The 23502-nt window shown below is 44.6% G+C and overlaps 2 protein-coding genes across 3 annotated transcripts in view; one reads left to right on the forward strand and one right to left on the reverse strand.

Annotated features, from left to right (window-relative positions):
* Window positions 1-2919: 2919 nt before the first annotated feature.
* Window positions 2920-6044, reverse strand: LOC148814735 (multimerin-2-like). The gene is made up of 5 exons (XM_088906498.1): window positions 5998-6044; window positions 5035-5121; window positions 4294-4362; window positions 4059-4122; window positions 2920-3826 (listed from the first exon to the last, which is right to left on the reverse strand). The coding sequence occupies exons 2-5, from the start codon at window positions 5119-5121 to the stop codon at window positions 3414-3416; spliced, it is 633 nt and encodes a 210-aa protein (XP_088762624.1). The 5' UTR covers window positions 5998-6044; the 3' UTR covers window positions 2920-3413.
* Window positions 6045-14455: 8411 nt separating this feature from the next.
* myo1d (myosin 1D) overlaps window positions 14456-23502 on the forward strand; it is a 72144-nt gene continuing 63097 nt past the window's right edge. The window contains exon 1 of one of the 2 annotated variants that reach the window (XM_088906499.1): window positions 14456-15214. In XM_088906499.1, coding sequence (XP_088762625.1) covers window positions 15120-15214 — 95 coding nt within the window. In that variant the 5' untranslated portion in view covers window positions 14456-15119. Of the gene's footprint in view, window positions 15215-23067; window positions 23369-23502 lie in introns of those variants that run through there. The other variant, XM_088906500.1, reaches the window with a different exon arrangement.

Genomic DNA, 23502 nt, shown 5'->3' on the forward strand with positions numbered 1-23502 from the left:
TTTGCACCCTGTGCTTCCGGCTGGCTGCCGCCCTCCGCAGGGCGAGCCGCCTGGGGTCAGTGCTTTAGAGAAATCGCCCAGTCCAGCTCTCCCTGCAGCCCCGCTCGGCTGTGTCTGTCTCTGCAGAGGCCGGCCATCCACATGGGCTCCGAGACCAAGCTGCTGACGACCCCTGTGCAAATCAGCCTCCGCCTGTCCAGCAAGCGTAGGAGCGAGATGACCTACGACCACCTGGCCATGGTCCGGAAAGAGGTGATCACCGACTTGTGCGGGTTCACTGTGTCACTTTCACAAGAGCGCAGCGTGTGAACGGGAGAGAGCTCCGGCATGGGGCAAAAATGATTATTGGGTACTTTCAGGCTGATGGGCGTGCTGAATACATCAGGAATGCACCATAGCAGCTGGGTTTTAAAAACACGGTCAGTAGGGTTGGTTATGCACCTGATATTTCTATGAAAAGGAAAAATGAATTATAATTATATAGGAACAAGTAATAGGTTTGTTCCACGCTGAAAAGAGAAGAAAGAAGAAGCAGCTTCAGGTGTGAGGAAGGCTCCACAGGCGAAACGTTTTGTTTTCTTTCTTCTCTTTTCAGTCTAGAATAAACCTATAACTTGTTCCTTTGCAGCCTGTGCATGCTGACGCAGCTCCCCACCTGATCTACTTATAATTATATATAAATAAATATGCTGCATTTATATATCATAGATAATAATTCTATATAATAAAATGTAATATTGCAATAATGAAATATTGTATTTAAAGACATTTTCATTCACTTCTTAAGAACAAGGAAAGGCTTCAACCTATACAGTGAAACAAATAATGAGTTCAGTTTGGTAATTTAAGGCTCAGGTTGTAACAGAAACCCTCTGGCTCCCCATGACTGGAGTTATGCACCCTGTGAAAGGCTAATCCTGTTATCATGTACCAAACTGAATGGTTCCACAATCAAGACTGAGGCACTTCTTCATCCAAAAAGTGGTGGAAATGTAGAATAATGTACCCAGAGCTGGTGTTAAGCTGGCACGTACGCAGAGATTCGCACGAGACCCTCGGCTCAGTCTGGCCTTCTGTCGTTTGTGACCTTTCTGTTATCGTGTCTGGGATGTGCTCCAGATTCTTCCTCTCCCGGATACTGCTATTCTCTAGGATATACTTCCTAGGGTTGGATCTCTGTTGTGTGCTCTGTCTTCAGCAGACCCATGCAGGGCCTCCCCTGTCTCAATGCCTCCACTGTGTGTGTCTCTTTTAGGTGAAGGAGGGCACAGAGCTGTACCTCAGACAGCTGTTCCAGAGCAAACAGAGGGACGCCTGGAACTTCTGGCTCACGATCAATGCCCGCTACTTCCAGGAGAGGGAACCAGAGCACATCTGGAGAGTTCAGCAGCCTTCCACAGCTGGAGTCAGGCTGGCTGGGGACTCGGTCCCAGCTCAGTACCTTAAAATAATGTAGGTGTATTCAAGCTGGCTGTGGAAATATCTCTGCCCCCAAATTCTGTCAGCTGCCAATTCTACATGACACGTATTATGAAGACTATGTGGAATGAATTAAATCTATGTGTCAGATAATGCAGTATGTTGGGCTTTTATTTTGTGTGCAAAGCAAGCTGTTGAAAGTTATTTTATGTTGCCAAAACCTGTAAATTATAATGACCAGGAAAGGAAGGAAGGAAACTCAAAGCAAGCATGGACCACTGTTATCGCCTTGTGTCTTACAGATCATAGTTGTCCCAGGGCTCTATATCTTTTATAACAGGGCACTGAATCCAAAACACTTCGAACCCGGATAGCTTTGAATGCTCCCACAGCCAGCAGTCTGACCTTTTGGTGTGAAGGAACCTATGCCTGTTAAGAGTTAACAATTAGGTTTTCAAGAACTGTTTTACTGTTTTGTACTCTCCCAGCTGGCTGTGGTTTCTTCAAGATCTCTTAAGTGGAGGTGTATCTCATGTATCCAGCGTGTGATTAGCAACGTGAAAGGAAATAGGGCCTCGGCTGATTAGGGTCTTGGTTATTTGCCCAAGAGTTACCTAACTCCCTAACTTTCTTAGGAACGTGGGTGAGAGACGAGGTTAACCTCTCTCGTTCATCTGTCCTCCTTTCTTTATTTTGATAAAGAAATCTCCAGCTCGATCGTGTGGTTTACTAAGGAAGGTGTCTCACAGGCGTGTTGGAATTCTCTGCTGTCCGGGGAATGGCATTGTGTGGCTCTGAATCAGGTGCCTGTGAGCACTGACCATCGAATCCCAGCCAAGAGCAGAGCCTCCACATCTACACAAACATGTATTGTGCTCTAATTAGACTTTAGCAATGCTTTCCCTTCTCTGAAATATACCAAGTAGAGAGTTACTTACATTTTAAACCCCACTCATATTACGTTCTCATCAGCAGTATTTGATTTCTGTGTATGACGCCATTTCAGACGAAGGTGTTTGGTTTGGAACATACAGTACTCCAGAGCTGCTTGTTCCTGGTGTGCTGCTCTAAACTGGTCTGATGTTCTTCTGGGAGACAGGTGACTCTGAGTGATATTGGATGTAATAGGACCCCAGCAGGCTCAAATGTTTACACTTGAGCATGAAGAAGATTTGTATAGCCCAAGTTCTTTCAGGTTTTCTACTGTGCATATATATTTGTTCTCTTTATATGGTTACTGCAGCCTCAGAACCTGATGATAATAGATATTCGAACCTATTATATTGCAGGCTAGAATGGGTGAATTTCATGGAAATACTAGGGGCCAACCTGAAGCTACCACCCAGAAATATCTGTGGGAACTTGAATTACATGTTTAAAATGTTGAACTGCAAAGTGAAAAGTAGAGAGATTGATCTGTTTGTGGGAAACACTTTGTTCTGCAGATGATCAAGCCACCGAATGTCATCTGTTTTACATAGTCAATCACAACACTCCTTGCTGCTGTTATCTTTTATTTGCTAGATAGATTTTTTATTTGCTAGGTAGATTACTTTGTGATATATATACGTAAGTTCTGGTTAATTAAATGGCAAAGAAACAGAGACCCTGATTGTACCAACAAAGATGAAGATCGCCACCTTACAGTGTATCTAGGTGCACTCACTGGCCAGAATATTAGGAACCCCCATTGCGTGATGATGATTTGTGCACAAAGCAGAGCAGTGCCAATCCCGTCCTCCTCCAGGATCAACAAGAGCTGGGCTTGCGATGAGAGGGATGGAGAACGGGACTGAACTGCACAAGGCGCCTAGTTCTGCTGTTTCCCAATCAGACAGACAAGAGGTCCGAGGTTTGTCCCGAGATGGGGAAAGGCGAGGGGACAGACCTCGGCTCGGCCACATCTGCTGTGTGATTCTGGCCAGGGAGTGCAGCTCCGTTTCAGATTCTGAGACCCACTACCACAGCCCCCAGCCCCTCCGAATGGTGGCCCCTCAGGCATCCGATTTCTCCGGCAGGGCATGCAGCAGGTATCCCCCGAAGTATATGGTGTGGTAGGGAACGTCTGACCAGGACTGTCCGACGTCCTGCGTCACCCAGACGTGGCTGCCCTTGCGCAGCTCCAGCAGGGCCATGACCAGGTTGCCCGTGGTGTGGCCCGGCAGGTCCATGTGGCTGATCAGCACCTTCTGCCCGTCCTTCACCAGCCACAGGTTCGTGGCCTCCCCGCGGCCGAAGTTGGTGGAGAAGAAGAGCTGGTAGACGCCCGTGACGGGGCAGGCGAAGATGCCGGTCACGCTGTTGTAGGCGTTGCCGATGTTCACGAACTCGTGGCTGAACTTGATGACGTCCACGGCGCCGGTCACGGTTTTGGGGTAGGAGAAGAAGAAGTAGACAGGCGGGGCAGCTGTAATAAGAGGCAGCGGGGGGTCATGGGAAAGGAAAGGATGACGATTTCGGATGCACTCCTGTAAATTGCTGTTCGTTCAAACTTGAGGAAATCAGGCCCTTCAGGGAGGGACTGCGTCCATCTGAGATAACCTTCCAAGGATACTGTGAAGGTCCTGTATCTCTGTTTGGAATAATTTCACCTGAATAATATTTGACTTTAAAGTAGCGGCTGTGCTTGTCTACCTTACCTGAGCTGCAGGTGGAGCCTGCTGCATTCTGGTGGAGGTTGTTGTAGTAGGCGCTGTCAATCTGCTGAAACAAGCGCATCCCTGTCATTCAGTGAGTAGCAGTTGGCACAAACCGATTTGAGCCGACTTGAGTCACGCGACAGAGGTCAAAACAATGGGCTGTATTAACAATCCACAGGAGTGGGTTTTGCACAGCGTGTGAGAAGTGAAAGGCGGCCAGACCCAGCCCACCCACCTGACCGCTGAGCTGCTTTTTCATCTCCTCCAGCTCCGACTCCAGGTGCTCCACTTTCTTTGTCAGTTCCTGCATGTGGACACAAGGAGGAGGAGATCTGAGTAAAAACACCCAAACTCAGCAGTTCAAGTGATAGTGGTCCCATCCCCTCCTCCTGCCAACAAAGTCTGCCTGAACCCATTAATCTTCTATTGTCTGGTGTTCCGCCGTAGAGATACAAGATAAGAAATAAGTCAAGCAAGCAAAATTACTATAAATAAGTCAAGCAAGCTGGGCCAAATGCCTTCCTGTTGCTCAACAGTGCTTGTAAGCAGTTATGCAGTTAGCAGGGTGGGTAGTTTGTTCTGGAGGCATCCATGTCTCAGTGAAGATTTACCTCTTACTTTCTGCCCCAAATGCATGTCCTTTCCTTGTGTGCTTGTGGGGGTCCACTTGATTAGAATAGAAAAACTGCTATAAATGAGAGGAGGCCAGTAGACCCCTCTAGCCTGTTTGGCAGTTCATAGTCAATTGATCCTGGGGCAGCCTACACAGCCTGTTCCATTCTCCCACAACCCTTTGTATAAAGAAGTGCCTCGTCTTCTCAGATTTACATGTACGTCTGCATCGTTTCCACTTGTGTCCTTTAGTTCATGTTTCACAGCTGAGTCCTGACTGATAAGTTGTTCTTTGTACGATAGCATTATGCTCCCTACTGATACTGTACAGTTTGAAAACTTTAAGCATAGAAGCGATGCCTACCACTATTTTTGTTTCCTCCATCAGAGTCTCTCTGGTGCAGGACAGAAGCAGCACCCCCATCAAGGCCATTTGAGCTAATGACAGCATCTGCAAAAAATAAGAAGGATAGATTGGGAAAGCAGAGTATGGGATAGCTGATCCATTTAACACCAAAAACTAGGAAGCATTCATGTCCTGAAGCTGATCTAAGGTGTAGACAATGAGGCATTTAATCATCTTCCTCCAAGCCTATGAAGGTAACAATCACTGAAAGAAAACGCATGTAAATACCACTCAGAACTGGCTTTCCCATAAAAAAAAGATGCAGTGAAGAATGATGAGGGAGGGAACAAATCACTGAACGCCAGTGGTTGGGGATATTCTTGAAACTACTGTAACCATTTCTTGCAGTCACTTGCAATTGCTGGGATTTTTTTAAAATGAATTAATCCATAAAACTTCCAAACCCCTTATCCAGTACAGGGTTGCAGTGGGGAGGCAGAGCCTAGCCCAGCAAGCAACGGGCACAAGGCGAGATGCACCCTGGACAGGACCCTGGTCCACCTCGGGGCACACAGGGACAATTTTCCCAGAAGCCAATTATCCCATCATGCCTTTGGACTCTGGGAGGAAGCACCCGGACCAAACCCACACAAACGCTGAGAGAACATGCAAACTCCACACAGATAGCACCCCAGGTCTGAACCCAGTGTCCTAGTGCTGCGAGGCAAAAATGCTAACCACTGTGCCACCCTAAATTATTCTTTTTAAAAATTAATATGTGTACTTTTTTACTGAATAGTATTCTTCTGCTGAGGGACTTTCACACACAGTGCACCATTCTTGCAAGCAGTTAAATCTCAATGCACAGCACTAAAAGAAATTTAAACCAAAAAACTGGAAGAAGATACCTTGCATTAAAGCATTAATTAAAAGTCCTAGTGCTCTTCCACAAAGTGCCAGTGGTTTAATAGTGCTTCTTACCTTCCCTCTCGCTGGAGTGTCTCCGACAGTGACGAACGCTGAAAGTGAGCAAGCTGGAGGTCTGCAGTGAGTGATCTTCAAGCTGGCCCTCCCTGCTCCACCCCAACAGGAAGGGTGGGCACAGAGTGGACCCACCCACACCCGTCAGCTGTGCTTACACATCAGTATGTGCCTTGATGTCACAGTAAAGGTCACCCTGTTCTTTTAGAAAAGTTGTTTGAAAAGCTTTGGATGCACCTGGTGGTTTGTTCCAGAACAGGGGTGGATACATTGTGCTCTTGGGGTGTTCCAGCACAGGGGCAGATACACTGTGCTGATGCTGGGGTGTTCCAGCACAGGGGTAGATACACCGTGCTGATGCTGGGGTGTTCCAGCACAGGGGTAGATACACCGTGCTGATGCTGGGGTGTTCCAGCACAGGGGTAGATTCACCGTGCTGATGTTGGGGTGTTCCAGCACAGGGGTAGATACACCGTGCTGATGTTGGGGTGTTCCAGCACAGGGGTAGATACACCGTGCTGATGCTGGGGTGTTCCAGCACAGGGGTAGATACACCGTGCTGATGCTGGGGTGTTCCAGCACAGGGGTAGATACACCGTGCTGATGTTGGGGTGTTCCAGCACAGGGGTAGATACACCGTGCTGATGCTGGGGTGTTCCAGCACAGGGGTAGATACACCGTGCTGATGTTGGGGTGTTCCAGCACAGGGGTAGATACACCGTGCTGATGCTGGGGTGTTCCAGCACAGGGGTAGATACACCGTGCTGATGTTGGGGTGTTCCAGCACAGGGGTAGATACACCGTGCTGATGCTGGGGTGTTCCAGCACAGGGGTAGATACACCGTGCTGATGTTGGGGTGTTCCAGCACAGGGGTAGATACACCGTGCTGATGCTGGGGTGTTCCAGCACAGGGGTAGATACACCGTGCTGATGCTGGGGTGTTCCAGCACAGGGGTAGATACACCGTGCTGATGTTGGGGTGTTCCAGCACAGGGGTAGATACACCGTGCTGATGCTGGGGTGTTCCAGCACAGGGGTAGATACACCGTGCTGATGTTGGGGTGTTCCAGCACAGGGGTAGATACACCGTGCTGATGCTGGGGTGTTCCAGCACAGGGGTAGATACACCGTGCTGATGTTGGGGTGTTCCAGCACAGGGGTAGATACACCGTGCTGATGCTGGGGTGTTCCAGCACAGGGGTAGATACACCGTGCTGATGTTGGGGTGTTCCAGCACAGGGGTAGATACACCGTGCTGATGCTGGGGTGTTCCAGCACAGGGGTAGATACACCGTGCTGATGTTGGGGTGTTCCAGCACAGGGGTAGATACACTGTGCAATAGCAGCACACTGCTGTAAGTCTGAAATGCTGGTATGCATTTTGTGAAGGATCTGATGGATCTGAAGACTTGGGTTATTACTGTAATGAGATACTGTTGGTTCTAATAGTTACTGTCAGCAATACACAGCCTTCTTACATTGCAATTTCTCAGAACCGTTCTTACTGATAATGCCAGTTTTAGTGTCCTTTTTCATAAAATATCCATCTGCAATTATTTCTTACGCTCTACAATCTCGGCGTTGATGAAAGTTAACTTTTAAAGTTAACAAGTGGTTAACACTTTTTGCTGTTAACGAAAGGTTAAGTATTGGCAGATCAACTTATGATAAGGAACACTAAATCAACACAGATGTTCGATACAGTAGGCTTGCATTATACCTAAAATTTGCATGATCATCAAAGAGCTTGTGATTCCTTTGCAGACCGAGTGTGTACCAGAGATGGACAAACACTGTTTTCCATACACTACAGTGTTTATCCAGGAACTGTCACGAACTCTTAAGCAAAGTCTAAAGTATTAACATTATTAATCTGAGTAAAGAAATTTCACGATCTCTTGTAAAAGTAAATGTTCATACAGTCTTATCTCCTGTGTTTGGATAGTAGGTGAAGCCTTAATCTGGTACTCAACAAATGTTGATAACACTCTTGAATACAATCTTTTGTTCTCAAAATTGTCATTTCACAGTTTTTCATTTGCAATGTTCAGGAAAATGGCATTGTTTTATTTCTAGTAATAATAATAATAATAATAATAATAATAATAATTCCTTACACTTATACAGCGCTTTTCTTGACACTCCACTCAAAGCGCGTGGGGACTCCCCTCCACCACCACCTGTGTGCAGCCCCACCTGGATGTAGCAGTAGTAGATTTGTAGTGGAGAGTTATTCACTACCATTATCTAGAAACAATTGCATGAGATTCTTGAATGGATATGGCACCCAGAACACGAAGACTAAACAAATGACTGTACAGTCTCTTCTCTTTTGAAACATTTTGTTATTTCTCCAGTGGGTATATGTTATGATGAATGTTTTTTTTATCTCTGTGAGTGTCAGGAGAGAGATGATGTTTTTTGGTTGATGTTAATTGATCTTGGGGATGTTCCCATTTTAAAGAAATAGTATATGATTCCTCTGTTTTGCTAAAATTAAGACAATTAAGAAGCAATTGTGCTTTACAATGATGACCTGTATCCCATTTGTGTGCAGTGCTTGGCATGCAGGTAGCAAAGACATATATGATAAATACAAAATGAGATACACTGCGTTAGAGTCTATATATGAAAAAGACAGAAGTGTTTATATTGACACATTATCTACTGTACATCCTCTAGATCAGTGGTTCTCAACCTTTGAAACACAATGCCCCTTCCATTTAACACAAAACCACAGGCCTCATCCCAGTGTGTGGGCTAATCATTTTATGGAAACTTTTTTTTAATTATTTAATTTTGATGACTATCTGTGAACTTAATCTTTGGTCAATGACAAATAACTTTTACTTTAAAAAATAGTGAAACAGATTGAAGGTAGTATAACAATAATATGATCCAAATTCACATTTTAACTTAAGCTTTTTTCATTGTTCCCCTTGGGCGTTAGGAATGTAAGCCCTGATGTTGCATATTTGCTGGAGAGCTGTTGAAATTCTCGGCTCTGGGGAAGAAAGAGCACAACACAAGTCAATTTCAACATCAGTTGAGCAATTCATCGAGCATCGGGTGTGCCAAAAAAATGCAGCCATGCACAGATGGGGCTGAAAGTGAGAGGAGGATGCACAGAGCGTGCTCATCTGCTTTGGGGTAGAGAGAAAACAGCTCCACAAGTTAACTGTTGTCTGGCTAGGACTGAACTAGGACTGAGTGGATTTCTCATGAGTTTGCAAATAGGATTTTTATGTCATTACATCCAGAAATAATCTCTTGCATTTGGAGACCGATCAGAGATGCAATTCAATGCTTTCCTTGCAACTCAATGCTTCCAAGACCCTTGATGATTTCATTATTAAAAATTTTATAAACTATTTTTTTTAAGTATTTGCAGGTTAGTAGCAAATACACGTCAGTGACTAACATACCGAATATCATGAGAAGCTGGACTAGAAAGCAAGTTTTACGTCTCTACTTCTAAATGTCTGTAAAAATCATATCCTTATAGTTGGAAGAAATTTATAGGTATTTTGAATTACAGTAGCTGTATATGAAAGCTCTCATGCCCCAGCAGTTGAGAACCCCTCCTCTAGATAATGCAGGGAAGCAATAAAATGGCAAACAAAATAGGATACATAGAAATGTAAATTTAAAACAAGAGATGTTGTGTTATTATTGTATAATCAGCTGGAAAAAATTTAGAGAATTTAGCTGGTTAGAATTTAGAATATTTTGTATAATTTTGGTCACTGCATTATAGGAAAGATAGTAGTGCTTTGGAATCAGTCCAGGGATGTGAAGCCAGATATATTGTAAGTCTTAAGGGAATGCACTATACTCACAGGCTGGAGGAACCAAACCTTCTTAGATTTGACAAGAGATGATTATGAGTGGAAAATGATACCAGTATTCAAAATCCTCAAAGTCACAGACAAATTCAACCCAGGAACTGACAGGAGGCAAGTGTCAATTCTGCATTTAAAAATAAGAGCATCTAAAACCTAGAACAGGAGGTGCCTCTTTACACAAAGAGATGCGGGAGTATGGAACATGCCTCCCAGTCAAGTTTGCGGTCCTGATATCCTGGTTTCTTTGTATCCAATCTTTTGTTCTTATACAATAGGACATTTTACTAGGACAACCTGAGTAAAATACCTTGCATAAGGGTACCAAAACATCATCCCGCCTGGGACTTGATCCTATAACCATCCTGTCCATAATATTGATAATAATAGGATGTTATCATATTTAACAAGGACACTGTAAATTAGGGTCAAAATGATTTGTTAGATTTTCCATGTCACTCTTCTTTTAAAATGACTATTTGCTTTATTCATATTCAGGTCCTTGGGGATTCTTACAAATTCATGTAGCTGCCAAGGTGCTCCAGTCAAGGGGACCTATCGAGTTCCGCCATGTCAGGTCTCTCTTACCTCGCCTCTCTTTCTGTGATTTTGGAGGTGGAGAAGATTCTTTGTTGATGGTGATGTAATCACTTCATGCTCATCTGACGTATTCAGATCTGGGATCTGGAGCTTCCCGATGTCTCCAGAGCGTGTTCCGATGGCAGCACTGTTGCAGTCCTGCAGTAGGAGCTGCATTTTAAAGGCCTTTTGTTCATTTTGTTCTGCAGAAAAGTATTTAAAGTGCGTTAGAAGCACAACAGACGGTATGACTTCACCAACCCCATATCTGCAGTCTGCCAGTTCTTCTCCTTGTCTCTTTCTTTCAGCACTGTGACGGACTCCTGTTGGGCCAGAAATGGTCCAGACATTTGCACTGCGATGGTTCTGTGGTCCAGATCTGGCTCTGGACGGGCCCGGATTCACAGTTTACCCTTTTCTCAGGAATTGTCGAGAAAACCCGGTAAATCCTTCCATTCTAACAATTTATGTTTTCACCAATGAAATGAGAACACATAAAGAAGTCTTGTGTGTAAGATCGTGTTCATGCTCAGATTCGTAAGACTGAAGCCCTCAATTCATACTTTCACGTTTATAGCTAATAATTGGTTCTCTAGTTGTAAGACATGGTTTGAAGTGCAGCATCATTAGTGAATGTCAGGAATAAATGCAACAGGAAAAAGAGGAAAGAGTAACAGCAGTGCAATCCTAATGACCTTCAGTTGTGGCTTTATGATGTCCATTTTAATGTCCATTTTAATACCCAGAACTGTGTACAGTAAGTGCAAAGCTAGGCCTATTGCAGGCACTGGTGTGATCGTGGACATAAATTATAGAGCCCTCTGTCTTCTTTCTACTGCTAGCATGGCCTACATCTAACCACAAGGTGTCAGCACAGCCTCACTATACAGCAGAGGACTGAAAATATCATCCGATTTGTCTGTTGAAACCACACAGGAGTGGTGCTTAGGAATCCCAGGTCCCTGTGTGGCACTGCAGTAAGGCCTTCTGTAAAGTGGCACATGGCACCAAGCGTGACAGACCAGGTGCACTATGTGAACACCAACAGAGACTGCACATCCCTGAAACAGTCAGTCCAAGATTGTTTTGAATTTGGGGGGGGTCTCAGCAAATATTCAGAGAGAACAGCAGGCTAGACAGCCCCTTATCAAAGTTGACCACAGTGACAGGACAGAGGAGAGGAACCAGGACTACACAGGACAGGAATCTGACTGACTGTCAGTTGAAGGGATCTATGTCATCCATTGCCTGAACCATAATACAGGATAAGAACTAACCCAGAACCTCTACGGTCTGGCAGGGAATACTACAGCATCAGAACACAGACCTCCCGGGTCAGAAACCACTTTTCTCCCCTGGCAGTACATGTCATGAATAACTAACAGATGAATGACAACTATCGCATGTTGTAAATTGTTTGAGCATTTTGAAATGGAAGTAAAGGGGTATTTGCAGACTATTTCGAAATGCAAAAATATGAAAGCGGTGCGGACATTATTTTTATTTAATTTGTTTAATCTTTTTTTATAACTTGAATTGATGTAGTAGTATGTACCCTGACGATATTTTTGTTTGGAATTGTTATATGTACTCTTGTTTGTATTGTAATGTTTGTTCTTTTGTTAAGCATAAATAAAAATTAAAAAAAAAAATTGTAGTGTTTTCTATACTGCATGTTGTATCATACACCTCATGTTGTATTGCAAGCTTTTTGCACTGCTCCCTTACTGTTTTAATTTACTCTCGCCCTCTCCTGGCTGTACACAGAGAGCAAAGTACTCAAGTACTTGTGAACGTATGGCAAATCAACTTTGTACTTGAAGTAGTTTTCGCTGACCTGCCACTAGAGGGCGTTCGGGCCTCAATTGTCTGGTGATGGATTAGGTCATTAATTGGTTAATTGGTGGAGGGTGAGCGGCACATTCCCACACAGGTGTCAGTTGGTGTAGGTGTGGTATATAAAGGGTTCCATGGGGGGGGGTAGCTGAGCTTTGGGTTTGTCAGAGTAGGTTTCTGTTGTGTGAATGAAAATGTGACTTGAAATAAGTGCTTATTTAACAGCAATGTTCTCTCATTGTGAAAAGTTGATGTGTCCTTGTATGCAGGAGCATTAGCTATCTGAAGAGAGGCTGCTGTGTCAAACTGTCACATTTGGTGACTCATCTAGGATGTGGGCCTGGGGTCTCTAACATGCTTGATTAATAACTTTAAGGAGGGTTTCTGTCCAGGAGCTCAGCTGTCAGGGATTGGAAAGGTGATGGGCAGGTGGCTCCCCTCAGGTGGTGATCTAGACTGACTGCCTGTCACAGGTATGGTCTTGCATCATGTTGCTTTTCCATGGTGTTCCCCAGTTTATAATCGGGGTGGGGAACTCCAGTTCTGGAGGCTCTGAGCCTCTAGTCTAAATTGTATTGCTGATCTCAATTATGTAATTGAGCTAATTTGCATGAGAATTGATTTAGGTCCTAAGCAGTGGCTGATTGGTGGTTGTTTAGGGTCCTGGGAGATGGTGTGGCTTTGGGACAGTGCAGATCTTCCTCCTCTCTCTGCAACTCCTGAGTCTTAGCTTGATGTTTAAATTTGTGCCTTTTTTTTTGAAGGTCAGAAATACCTGGATCTTTTTTTTGTGAAAGATGAAGGTGCAAAACTATAGGGCTAGATCATACAGGTCTTATTTTTGTGTCTCTTGCATTACAAAAAAAAACTGGAATTTACTTTTGATATGAAAGGGGTGAACAAATTTTGCCGTAGAGCTTTGGAAACCAACCTGGTTTGCGTCCTCTGTTCACTTATCCTCAGACCTCTCCCAGTTCAGGAGTCCTATTCAAAGAACAAAAAAGATTCAAATGTAGAAAGGTGTGCTATTAACACCTTGACCTAGCAGTTTTACAAGAGTAAGCGATGCCAAAATTAAGCAGCTTGACCTGTACTACATGTGCTTTATTTTGGGGAGTCTCTACTGGTCAATCAAAGCAAAAACTGAACTGCTTCTTCCCTGAAGCTTCCACCCTGCTGAGCCTGAGTGCTGGATGCAGTGTGGTCATGACTATGCACCTGTGCATGTCCTTTGGGTGAAGTGTACATGTATTATTGATCGTTAGCATGATTGTGCACCGAGACACCACATCAGATACCTTGTATGTTCAGCAAACTTGGCAAATAAAGTAATTCTGATTCTTTGAGCATCAGATCCTGTGGCTGAGGAGTCTGGTTAGCTCTGCACCCCCTGTTCAAGAGACAGAGAGGTGACACGATGGCAGACCTGTCTGCTCCCTGCTGTTCTCGTGAGCCTGCTTGGGGCTCCAGCTGAAATGGACGAGCACAGTTCAAGATCATAGTCCCGGCTAACAGCTGGTATTTTTCTTTTATTCTAAACTAACCTGCATTGTAGGCGGTAAAGTTAAAGAGAACAAATTGCAATAAAGCTTTTGCTGATGCTTTTCTTCTGAGGCATCTAACATTTACACCCATTTAGACAGCTGGGTATTTTACTGGAGCAAAAGTACTTTGCTCAGGGGTGCTACAGCAGTGTCACTCCTGGAATTTGAATATTCAATGATCAAGTTACAGACCAACACCATAAACTACTCCACACTGTTGCCATGAAAAAGAACTATGGTTTGAAGCTCCGTTCAGGACGTCAGACTCTATATCCCCAAAATGTGATTCCTGATTCCCTTTTGCTCCTGCAATAGCTGTTAACCGGTTGAATTGCTAGTAGTTCCCTGCTTTAATAGAAAGAGAAACTCTTAATAAAAGGGGAATGGGACTTCGTACGGGAGGAGGAGGCTTAAAACTCGGTTTTATTTTTTAATTATTTTTTTCAAATGCTTATCTCGATGCTTTAATGCGCGGCATCCGGTATCACAGTGGTTTCCACACTGGGGAAAACGCTCTTTGAATAAGAGCCTCGGTTTAAACTTCCTTGGAACGCTTGAGTTTACCAAACCCGCGCCCGCACCGCAGGCTTAATCCATGTGCGATAGATGTCGAATATGTGCTTTATTTCATGTGGGAATGGTGACGGCAGTACCACATGGCACTGAAGAAATGAAGGAGAGGCTCCTTATACACGAGCTGGGTGGTTATATTTACGGAGCGCTCGTCTGCGAACAATTACGGTACTCCGGGCGGGCTCTCTCCTCCTCCTGCCCAGGTGAGGTGGGGCACTGACCGGGGTTGCAGCACTGCGCGCCGGGAAAGCTCGGGTAGGAGAACTGTTCCTGTGGGAGAAAAAAGGAGAAAAAGCACAGAAAAGCCAAGACGAAGACATCAGAATTCATGGTACCGCACTTGGTTCGCACAATACTGACATTTCGGGTTTGTTGGGAAACAGTTTTGAAGACTGGACCCTTTACCGAAAACACGCTTTTAAAGAAAAAAAAAAGCTCTATCTCACGGCTGTATTTATAGAGCGATAGTAATCAAGGAAAGTTTTTACTTTCACTTAAACGTCCCTTGGCAGAATTGAGCCGGTTTTTTTTAATTTTTTGCAGATGCTTAATCAGTTCGCGAACAGTACAATGAGTACAGACTTCTGTTTACGATTCTCGTGAATACCGGACAGGACAGAGCTAGTAATATTCATTTTTGCGGGCACTGAGGAATTCTATAGGCATTTTTTAAACACTTTTCTCCCGTAATTCGAGCCCCCCAACCTTTAAAGCGGAATATTCGAGCGGATACCTGAAGGACGGACCATGGCCGAGCACGAGAGTCTGGAGTTCGGGAAGGCGGACTTCTTGCTGCTGGACAGCGTGTCTCTGGAGGAGTTCATGGCCAACCTGAAACACAGGTGAGCTGGAGTCTCCTTTCGATTCGGAGTGTCACACGCCGAAACGTGTAGCGGTACCGGTACCCGGTTCTGGTTCAAAGCGGTGGGGAGTTGGTTGGACTTGAGGACGGAGGATTGACTTCAGTAGCGCCGCTCCGCTGAATTGTCCTGAAACAGCCGGCGCCGTTTTGAGGGATGTCCAGAGATCAGTGCGCGTAGCCTTTTTTTATTTTTTGCTTGACAGATTAGATAAAATAAGGCTGTGCTGTAGTATACAGGATTAAAGAGAAGTAGAAGTGTGTTTTCCAGTTGTATGAGGGGAGTTCAATGGGAAAACACGTTCAACTGCAGTATTGTTGTTCAAAGACCGCCTCAATAATATTGACAATATACAGATCATTTTGAGATGACTTCATCATGTCCAGGTGTAAACATGTTCATTTTTAAAATGCCTTTCGGAGTTTTTGTGTGTCGGTTCTGATCAGAGGTGAGGCGGCCTTTTGGCGGTGACCTCCGTCAGCCCCACCCAAACCCGGCCGCTACGTAGCCACCTGCAAGTTTTTTTTTTTAAACCCTTTCCACGATTTCCCATTCTTCGAGCACTCTTCGCCTTTTGTCGAGCTCGGATTGTGGTTGTGATGACGCTGAGGGAGGACAGGGCTAAGAAAAGTGGCCGATGATGTAGATGTACAGCACACATGTGTGCTCTGTGGGTGCGCGCTGGTGCTTTCTTACCATTGCACACAATATTCCTTTCGAGTGGAGGTAGTCCACTGAGGAATACTTAGATATGGTTCGCAGTGGTCTCAGGCATTCGTAATGTAACAGATCACCTGTTTAATTGATCAGGGTGGAATTGTTCAGTGACCAGAAAACCTGCCGGCCTGGGGCTCCCCAAAACCACCCCTGGACTAGGTTTTCCAGTAAGGGGTGAGTGTGGTGTATTGACCCCTGCTCAAAAACATTGTACCCCTAATCTTCCCACAGACAGACGTTTCTGTGAGGCTCAGTTCATATCAAATTTAGATAAAAGCTAATAGAAATCTCAATGTTGCAAAGTCAGCAACATGGGCTTCCTAGTGGGGGGTAACTCTTCTCTCAAGTTGTGTGTGGAGGGTCATTTTGAAGATCATTTCAACAGCTTTTTAACTTTTTAAATCTCAAACTGAAGTTTGATGTGAATGGATAAAAATATGCAAAATCCCAATTGTGTGCACTTGTCTGGGTTGCAGCAGATGCATGGCCGTAAAGTGCTCCATCAACAAGCACTGCCCTTGACTACACCTGTTAAACCTGCATCCTGTGTTCTCAGCCTGAAATTTGCACCCTCTTTTAGTGAAATTGTCATTCCTGTGATCTCCAGCTTGGAGTGGGGCTGGAACCATGTGCATGATTTGATTAAAACCCTAAATCTATTTTTAGTGTCTTTGTATGTCAATTCAAACAATTAAGGAGGTCTTTTTTTGCCACAGTACCTTTTAATTACAGGTGTGTGTGTGTGCCAGCCATGGCTTTGAGAGCTCCAGGTTCTGCAGTTGGATTTCAAATGCTTTGAGCTGCTCCCAGAAAAGGAAAAACATTTTATTCCTGCTGTTGCAGCTCTCCTTGTGTGTGCCTTGGTCTTTCTTGTTTCCCTATCCCCAGAAAGCAGGTCCTGATTCTGTTGCTGGCTGGCTGTGGGAGGCAGGGGGGTGTGGATTGTCAGAGACCTGCACCCTCCTAACCTCCGTGTGTGGCAGCTGTGTGGAATGTCATTGCCTGTGCTGAGGCCCCTGTACGAGCTAACGTAATGGTAACCACATTGGGCAGAAGAATGAGGAGGATATGGGGCCTCATTCATCACCCAGCTGCTGTGTTTGGCATATCGTTTCAAACTCTATATACAGTACGTCCTGCCGCTGGCTGGAGTCTCAACACTAGGTTATTTTTTTAAACCGCTTCCCTGAACTCAGTCGTGTTGCAGGCGTCCAGACGGTCTTATAAGCAGTATTTGTCAATGAATCAATGCATTTAGGTCTGTGAAACTGTGTCTTTGATCACGGGCATGGCATTTCATATGAAAACAGGACTAAAGTTTTCAAAATTGGAATTTTTTTTTCCCAGTATATATTTGCCTTGTTCAGAATCGCCCAATTTTCCAGACTCCTGTAAGTCCTGCTTTGCATGGGAGGGGTGAGGACCTGCTGGCGAGCTACTCTGACCCTGCTGCCTATCAGACCCTCGCAGGGGCTTTACAGGAGAGTCGGCGCTGACAGCTCTCGCGTCACTGAAAGCCTGTGAGCTCCAGCAGGTCAGAGGAGCTGCTGTTCATCTGAAAGCAAAAAGAGCCCTTTGCCTAATAATAATGCCCACGTTATCCTAGCAGGAGTTCTGCTTATTGGAGCAGCACAGTGGTTAGCCTTGCTGCCTCACACTCCTGGGGCCCTGGGTTTAATTCTTGGGGTGCTAATGTTTGAGTAGGTTTCCTCCAGGTGCTTCAGTTTCCTCCCAGGTTTTAAAGACATGCTGGTTGGTTAATTGACTTCTGGGACAATAGGCCCTGGTGTGAGTGTGTGCATGTCTGTGCAGCTGACTTGTGATGGCCTGCCTGCCTTGCTCTCCTTGCTTGCCAGAATAGGCTCCAGCAGCTACTTCATGATAGAGATATGCCCTGTGCTCATGCCAGCAACACAGTGACCCCATCATCTGGGTCACAGGGTGTCACCTGTGGTCTGAGTTAGCCCCTTTTCTGGGTGAGCCCCCTAGCACCCCAAAACTGGAAAGTAAAATCTGATGTGTTCATCCTGCACCAACCTGTGGAAGTTGTATTGCCTGTTCCCCTGAATTCACATGGTACAGCATCCATCCCACCTCCAGATGGAGGGGATGAGACACATTGTTGAGATTGTGTGAGCACTATGCATATTCCTAATACCCCCAGATTGACTTTATTGATTAATGGGGACTTGGGCTCTGATGTGTTGCAGTATATATGGTCTGTGGCTGGTGGCTTACTTATTATATGACGTGCTTTCACTTTTATATTATGGTGTTGCACTGCCTGACTTATATTACAGTGTAGTAAATAAGACTTTGTTTAAATAAACAATTGACTCTTTGGATGCATACAGAAGCTCAGTGTCATCGGCATCAGCTGACCAAAGTCTGACAAGGCCTCACTTGCATCAGCTACCTGTCCTCTGCCTCTGTCCTCACAGGCTGAAAACTGCAGGAGGTCACTTGCATGACAGGTGCAGAGAACGTGCACCAGTTCCCAGAGACTCAAAGGAGCTTGAGTAGGAAGGGAATTGGAATGGTGGCCAGAAAGGGGTGGCTGTGCTCCCATTAGCCTGTGTGGGTCCTAATGTCCCAGTATTGTAACGGGGACAATATACTGTCAAAAAGGTGTTGTCCTTTGGACTAGACTTAAAACAAAGGACTCTGTGGTAATTAAAAATCCCGGGTTGTTTCTCGAAAAGAGTTGGGTGTTACCCTGGAGTCCTGGCCCAATTTCCCATTGGTCTTTACAAATAATGACCTCCTAAAAATCCCCATCTATGAACTGGCTCTGTTCTCCTCCCCACTGATAGCTGATGTGTGGTGAGCGTTCTGGCGCACTATGGCTGCCGTCGCATCATCCAGGTGGGGCTGCATACTGGTGGTGGTGGAGTGGAGTCCCCATTACCTGTAAAGTGCTTTGAGTGGAGTGTCCAGAAAAGCGCTCTACGAGTATGAGGAATTATTTGTTTTGACTGTGGAGCCCATCTTGCATGGTGCACCCTCCAGCCGGCGTGAGCCCCCAGCTCCTCCCATGCTGTCATGGCTCCCTGCGGTCAGCTGTGCTGGCTCCCCTAGCTAGAGACAGCGTGTTGAGGTTGCTGTTTGCAGAGGGCGTGACTTGAAATTTCCTGAAACTTCAGCCCTTCCATCTGGGCCCAGATCCACACACAGGCATGAAGAGAAACAGCAGTGGCCCTGAGGTTTTATTTAAGGGGGGGGAGGGAGTCTCAAGTTTCAAATGACAGAATACAAAGCTCTTGTTTTGCGCTGGCTGGATTTACTGAGCGTCTCTTTTTAACAGAATAAGAGTGGAAGTTTACATGCCTGTTTTTATTCCCGATGTGAAAGCCGGCCGGTTGAGAGGGGGATATTGTCAGAGCAGACGTGTTGTGATGTAAATATGAGAGAGGCATGTGGGTGTTGGGCAGGCGGGGGGTATTGCTTTAACCTTTCTTGGTAATATTTATTGCCGACTAACTGCTGCTGTTGTCTAAACTCTGACTGCGTCATTATAAAGGCCTTCATGGACAAACAGCATACAGAGCAATAATAGTGATAACTTTCACCTTTCCTGCAAAGGTGGCAGCTACCTCCCTAATACTGAGGATGATTGTTTTGTTTGTATCTGTAATGTTATTGTATTAATATTAATTTGTTTTTCAGGGGAAAAAATACTAATTTAGGAGGAAACGCCTGCATATTTTCTTTGTAGTTTGGCCTTTTTTTTTATTTGACAGACATCTAAAGATCTAGACAGGAAGGATGAGATAATAAGGAAATACTTGCGAGGCAAGGAGCTGGCCTGTTAGTCAGATTGACATTTTCCTGTTTCTAAGCAGCTCTCCTCCCATTAAGTCATCAGAGGGCTTTCTATTGTCTCCGATTCACACAGCAGGACAGCTGTGGTTGGGAGAAGGGGTGGTTCTGGGCAGGTGGCCTCCTAAGGTTTTCAAAAATCCTTCATTTACAAGATCCAGAGATTTTATCTCTTTAAATTGTCGGCGCTGATGGAATGTCTTGATGTTGTTGCCACTAAGCATTCCACAGGCCTTTGTCTTAAAACCTGTGGCAGCAGTCCCGCATGATCGCTGGGCTGCTAAGCTGCTTTTGTCTTTTAATGCTGTATTACAGGACTTTGATTGTTGCAATCCTCTGGAAAAAAAAAAAAACTGGAGGAAGATGAAGGAAGGATATTGGCTCTAGTAAATTAATCCTTCAAACTCTGCATATACTGTTCGTTATAACTCTTCTGAGGATTGTTCCCTGGTTTTGTTAAAACTTCCCGCATTCTCATTTGGTAGACCATGCTGATGTTTAATATCACAGCATATAGTCCACTGTGTGAAAGATTCAGACACTAAGGCCCTGTAAGGCAATGCAAATCGAGTCGCACACAAGAATTGGTGTCCTCTACAATAGTTATTTATTAATTAGTGTGTTAAATATTGTTGGTTAAACATTACTGATTTGAGTGATCTGTAAAGCAGTGCCTTAAGTTAATTCACTGCAAGTGAGTTGTAAGAAGGAACGAGTGTGCACTGCATGTAAAAGCAGTATGATTGGGTGCAGGCTATACTTTAACAAACCACACTTCTTTGAATACAGTAGTAGGCGGTGCTGCTGGAGGTGGAGAGTGTCAGTACTTCAGGGTTTGCAACTATATATCTATTGTGTGAAAACTGAAACCATAAACACTTGGGAGCACGTAAGTTTTAGACCTTATTAAGAACAAAATATTTTGAAATTATTCATTTTTAGATTTTTAAAATAAAATACTAAATGCCTTAATTGGGGAAAACAACAACAACAATCTGGTCCAGGGTGTACCCATCCTTGCCAATCTGGCGCAGACAATTCAATATCGTTTTCCTCAATTAAGGCATTTAGTATTTTATTAAAATCCAAAAATAATTCATCTTTTTTTTTTGTTGCTTGTCAGGATGGGCTCCGGCCCCCCTCTGCCCCTGACTTGGCTTAAGTGTTTTGGGGATGGATGGGCATAACGCACATTTATACCAAACGTGCCATATTTATACAAAAACATTTTGGGGAAAGCTGTTCAATTTGGAAACGAGGTCCGGAGTGAGCAGGCTCCTGTCCCATTTCCTGATGTTTTTGATTCTCCGCACGTCCAGGCACCGATGGGTATTTGTGTTCTTAAATATGCACAGATTTGTTGGAATGCTGATATTTTTAAAGACCCTATTTTCCCCCAGCTATCTATTTTCCTGGCATTTTCTTTGCTAAAAGAGGAGAATCATCTTCTGAGAGGTATGAAGAGATTGCCGATTGTGGTTCCGTGTTTTTCCTGTTGTCTAGCACATCGTACAACGGAGTGAGAAAACAAAGAAAGCAAACCGATCCAGGATCCATAGCTAAAAGTGTAGAATTTACTGTAAATCAAGGTGATTATGTTGTCCAAAACCTATTGAGGCCACAGATTCAGTCTGGAGTAGAGTATACAGTACGTTCTCTGGATTAAAGCAACGTCCTACACGCTGACAGAGTTAACGAACCAGATCTTTTTAAATCTTGAACGGAGAACACTTTGAATACCTCTGGCCGAACTATTCAGAATGCTCGAAGGTGTTGACAAAGTCCTTCTGTTAATTCGACCCCACACTGCAGGGGGTGCTTCTTTTTCCCCAAAGGCTTGTGGGAGTTTAGAACAAGCTACCCAGCCATGTTGTTGGAAGTGCACACCTTAGGGTTCTTGTTCTTATGCATGTGGTGTAATAACTCCACACCTGTCACAGAAGATTGTACAAGTGTACATCTGTTAAGATTAGTTGTAATTTGTATAGCGTAATTCAGAGTGTGAAAAAGTGACTCGAGGCAGTAATTGCACAACATAACTACGTTTTGGCACCATTTCACAGATAATAAAAATCAGGAGTGGCCTGCATAAGGCCTCTTTTAAATATGAATAGTAATACCCATGTGCAGTTCGTTTGCATGGCCGTCTCTTGTTTCTAAGGTTTATAATTCCACAGTTTTTAAACCTGTAAAGAGTAAGAATTTGTTGTGATTACCTGGCAGGCAGCTTCCACATTCCAGTGTAGAACGCAGTCCTTCCTTAGGGCATTGCATGTTAACAATCTAGTCTGACACATTTGTGGTTTGACTGCGCCATTGTGAATCATTATGTTAAAGTTCATTTTTGCCACTACTGTATGTGTTAGAAGTCTGAGGAAACCTTGTAAGTACTCAAAAGGTAATCACTTGCAAATTGATAGCCTGCTGAACCTTAATTCTTAGGACAGAGGCGTTGGATCAGCATGCACAAGCCCGAAGGGTAACTTAACCTCACTTGCAGCTTTATTTCTCTTGGACATTGGGAATGATTGAAAGTGCTGGATAAATACCTTTTTTATATTACTGGGCATGATGTTTGGGACAGAAGGGTGTAGGTTGCCAGTTTTCCTCCTGCTGTCTGGCTGAGAAGAGAACTGCTGTTTCCATTGCCGTTCCTGTAGCTTCAAAGAGCTGCTCGTCAGATAATACATTTATTTTTGTATGCTGTACCTAATGTGAGGGGACTAAACATGTTCACGTTTCAAATAATTTGATACCCCTGGGCTTGCTTCTGCAATATCCTTAAACCATGGATGCAGTAATGCACATCTGTGTCTTTCTTTCTTCCTGTGCACACAGGCGGGTACAGATGCACTACTCACCCACTCCGCATGTGCAATCGGGTTCAAAGTCAAAGATCCGCTCCTGTTCAAGTGGGAGTGTGCCTAATGCTAGGAGCCGGGAGACAGGAAGGGGGCAAAGGGCTACACTTCCTTTTCCTGTTTGTTTAATTCTGATAAACAGCTCACAAGTGTCTCTCTCTCTTTCTCTCCAGTAGAGAGCAGACAGTCACATGGGCCAAGAGTCTGCTGTTCCAGGCTCCTGTTCCACTTGATTCACATTGTTTCTCACCAGTAGTAATGGAGTGTGATCACTTGCAGACTATGTCAGGGGTCCCTATGGGTTCGTCTCTGTCTCTTCCATTTTTGTCCCTATTTCTCAAAATAAAACCCACTTCCATTTAATACAGTAGGCTGGGAGAGGGGTGGTGTTGAGCAAACTGAAAGAAATTAATAGTTAACATCTGTCTGCTTTCTTAGGAAGCTGCACTAGGCGTGACCCAGCCTTTTTATTCAGAGGCTTTCGCCCATCTTCTGTTGAGATGCGTTCCTCTACCATCTTGCCACCAGCCCTTCCTGGACTTCCACCCAGATGGAGTGAACAGGGAAAGAAAAAACCGAGCAAGGGAGTGTTCTCGAGAGAGCGAGAGAGCCGGAAAAGGAATGAGATGAACAATAAACACTTTGAGCCAACCCCTCCTCCTTCCCCTCTTCCCTAACATGACTTGGAAAGAAAGAGGAGCTGAAAGATGGAGCAGGAGAGAGGCCTTCATGTTAAGAAGTAGGTGTTGCTCTTTCCTTGGGACCACAATTACAGAATGTTGTTCTGTCAGAGAGGCTCTCTCCTTGGGATGAGGCACTAAGCTGAGGTCTGGGCTAATTGGTTTTAACAGATGGCATGGCACTGTTATTAAA

This window comes from Atractosteus spatula, chromosome 26, assembly GCF_055471065.1.
Source record: "Atractosteus spatula isolate fAtrSpa1 chromosome 26, fAtrSpa1.hap1, whole genome shotgun sequence".
NCBI lineage: Eukaryota > Metazoa > Chordata > Actinopteri > Semionotiformes > Lepisosteidae > Atractosteus > Atractosteus spatula.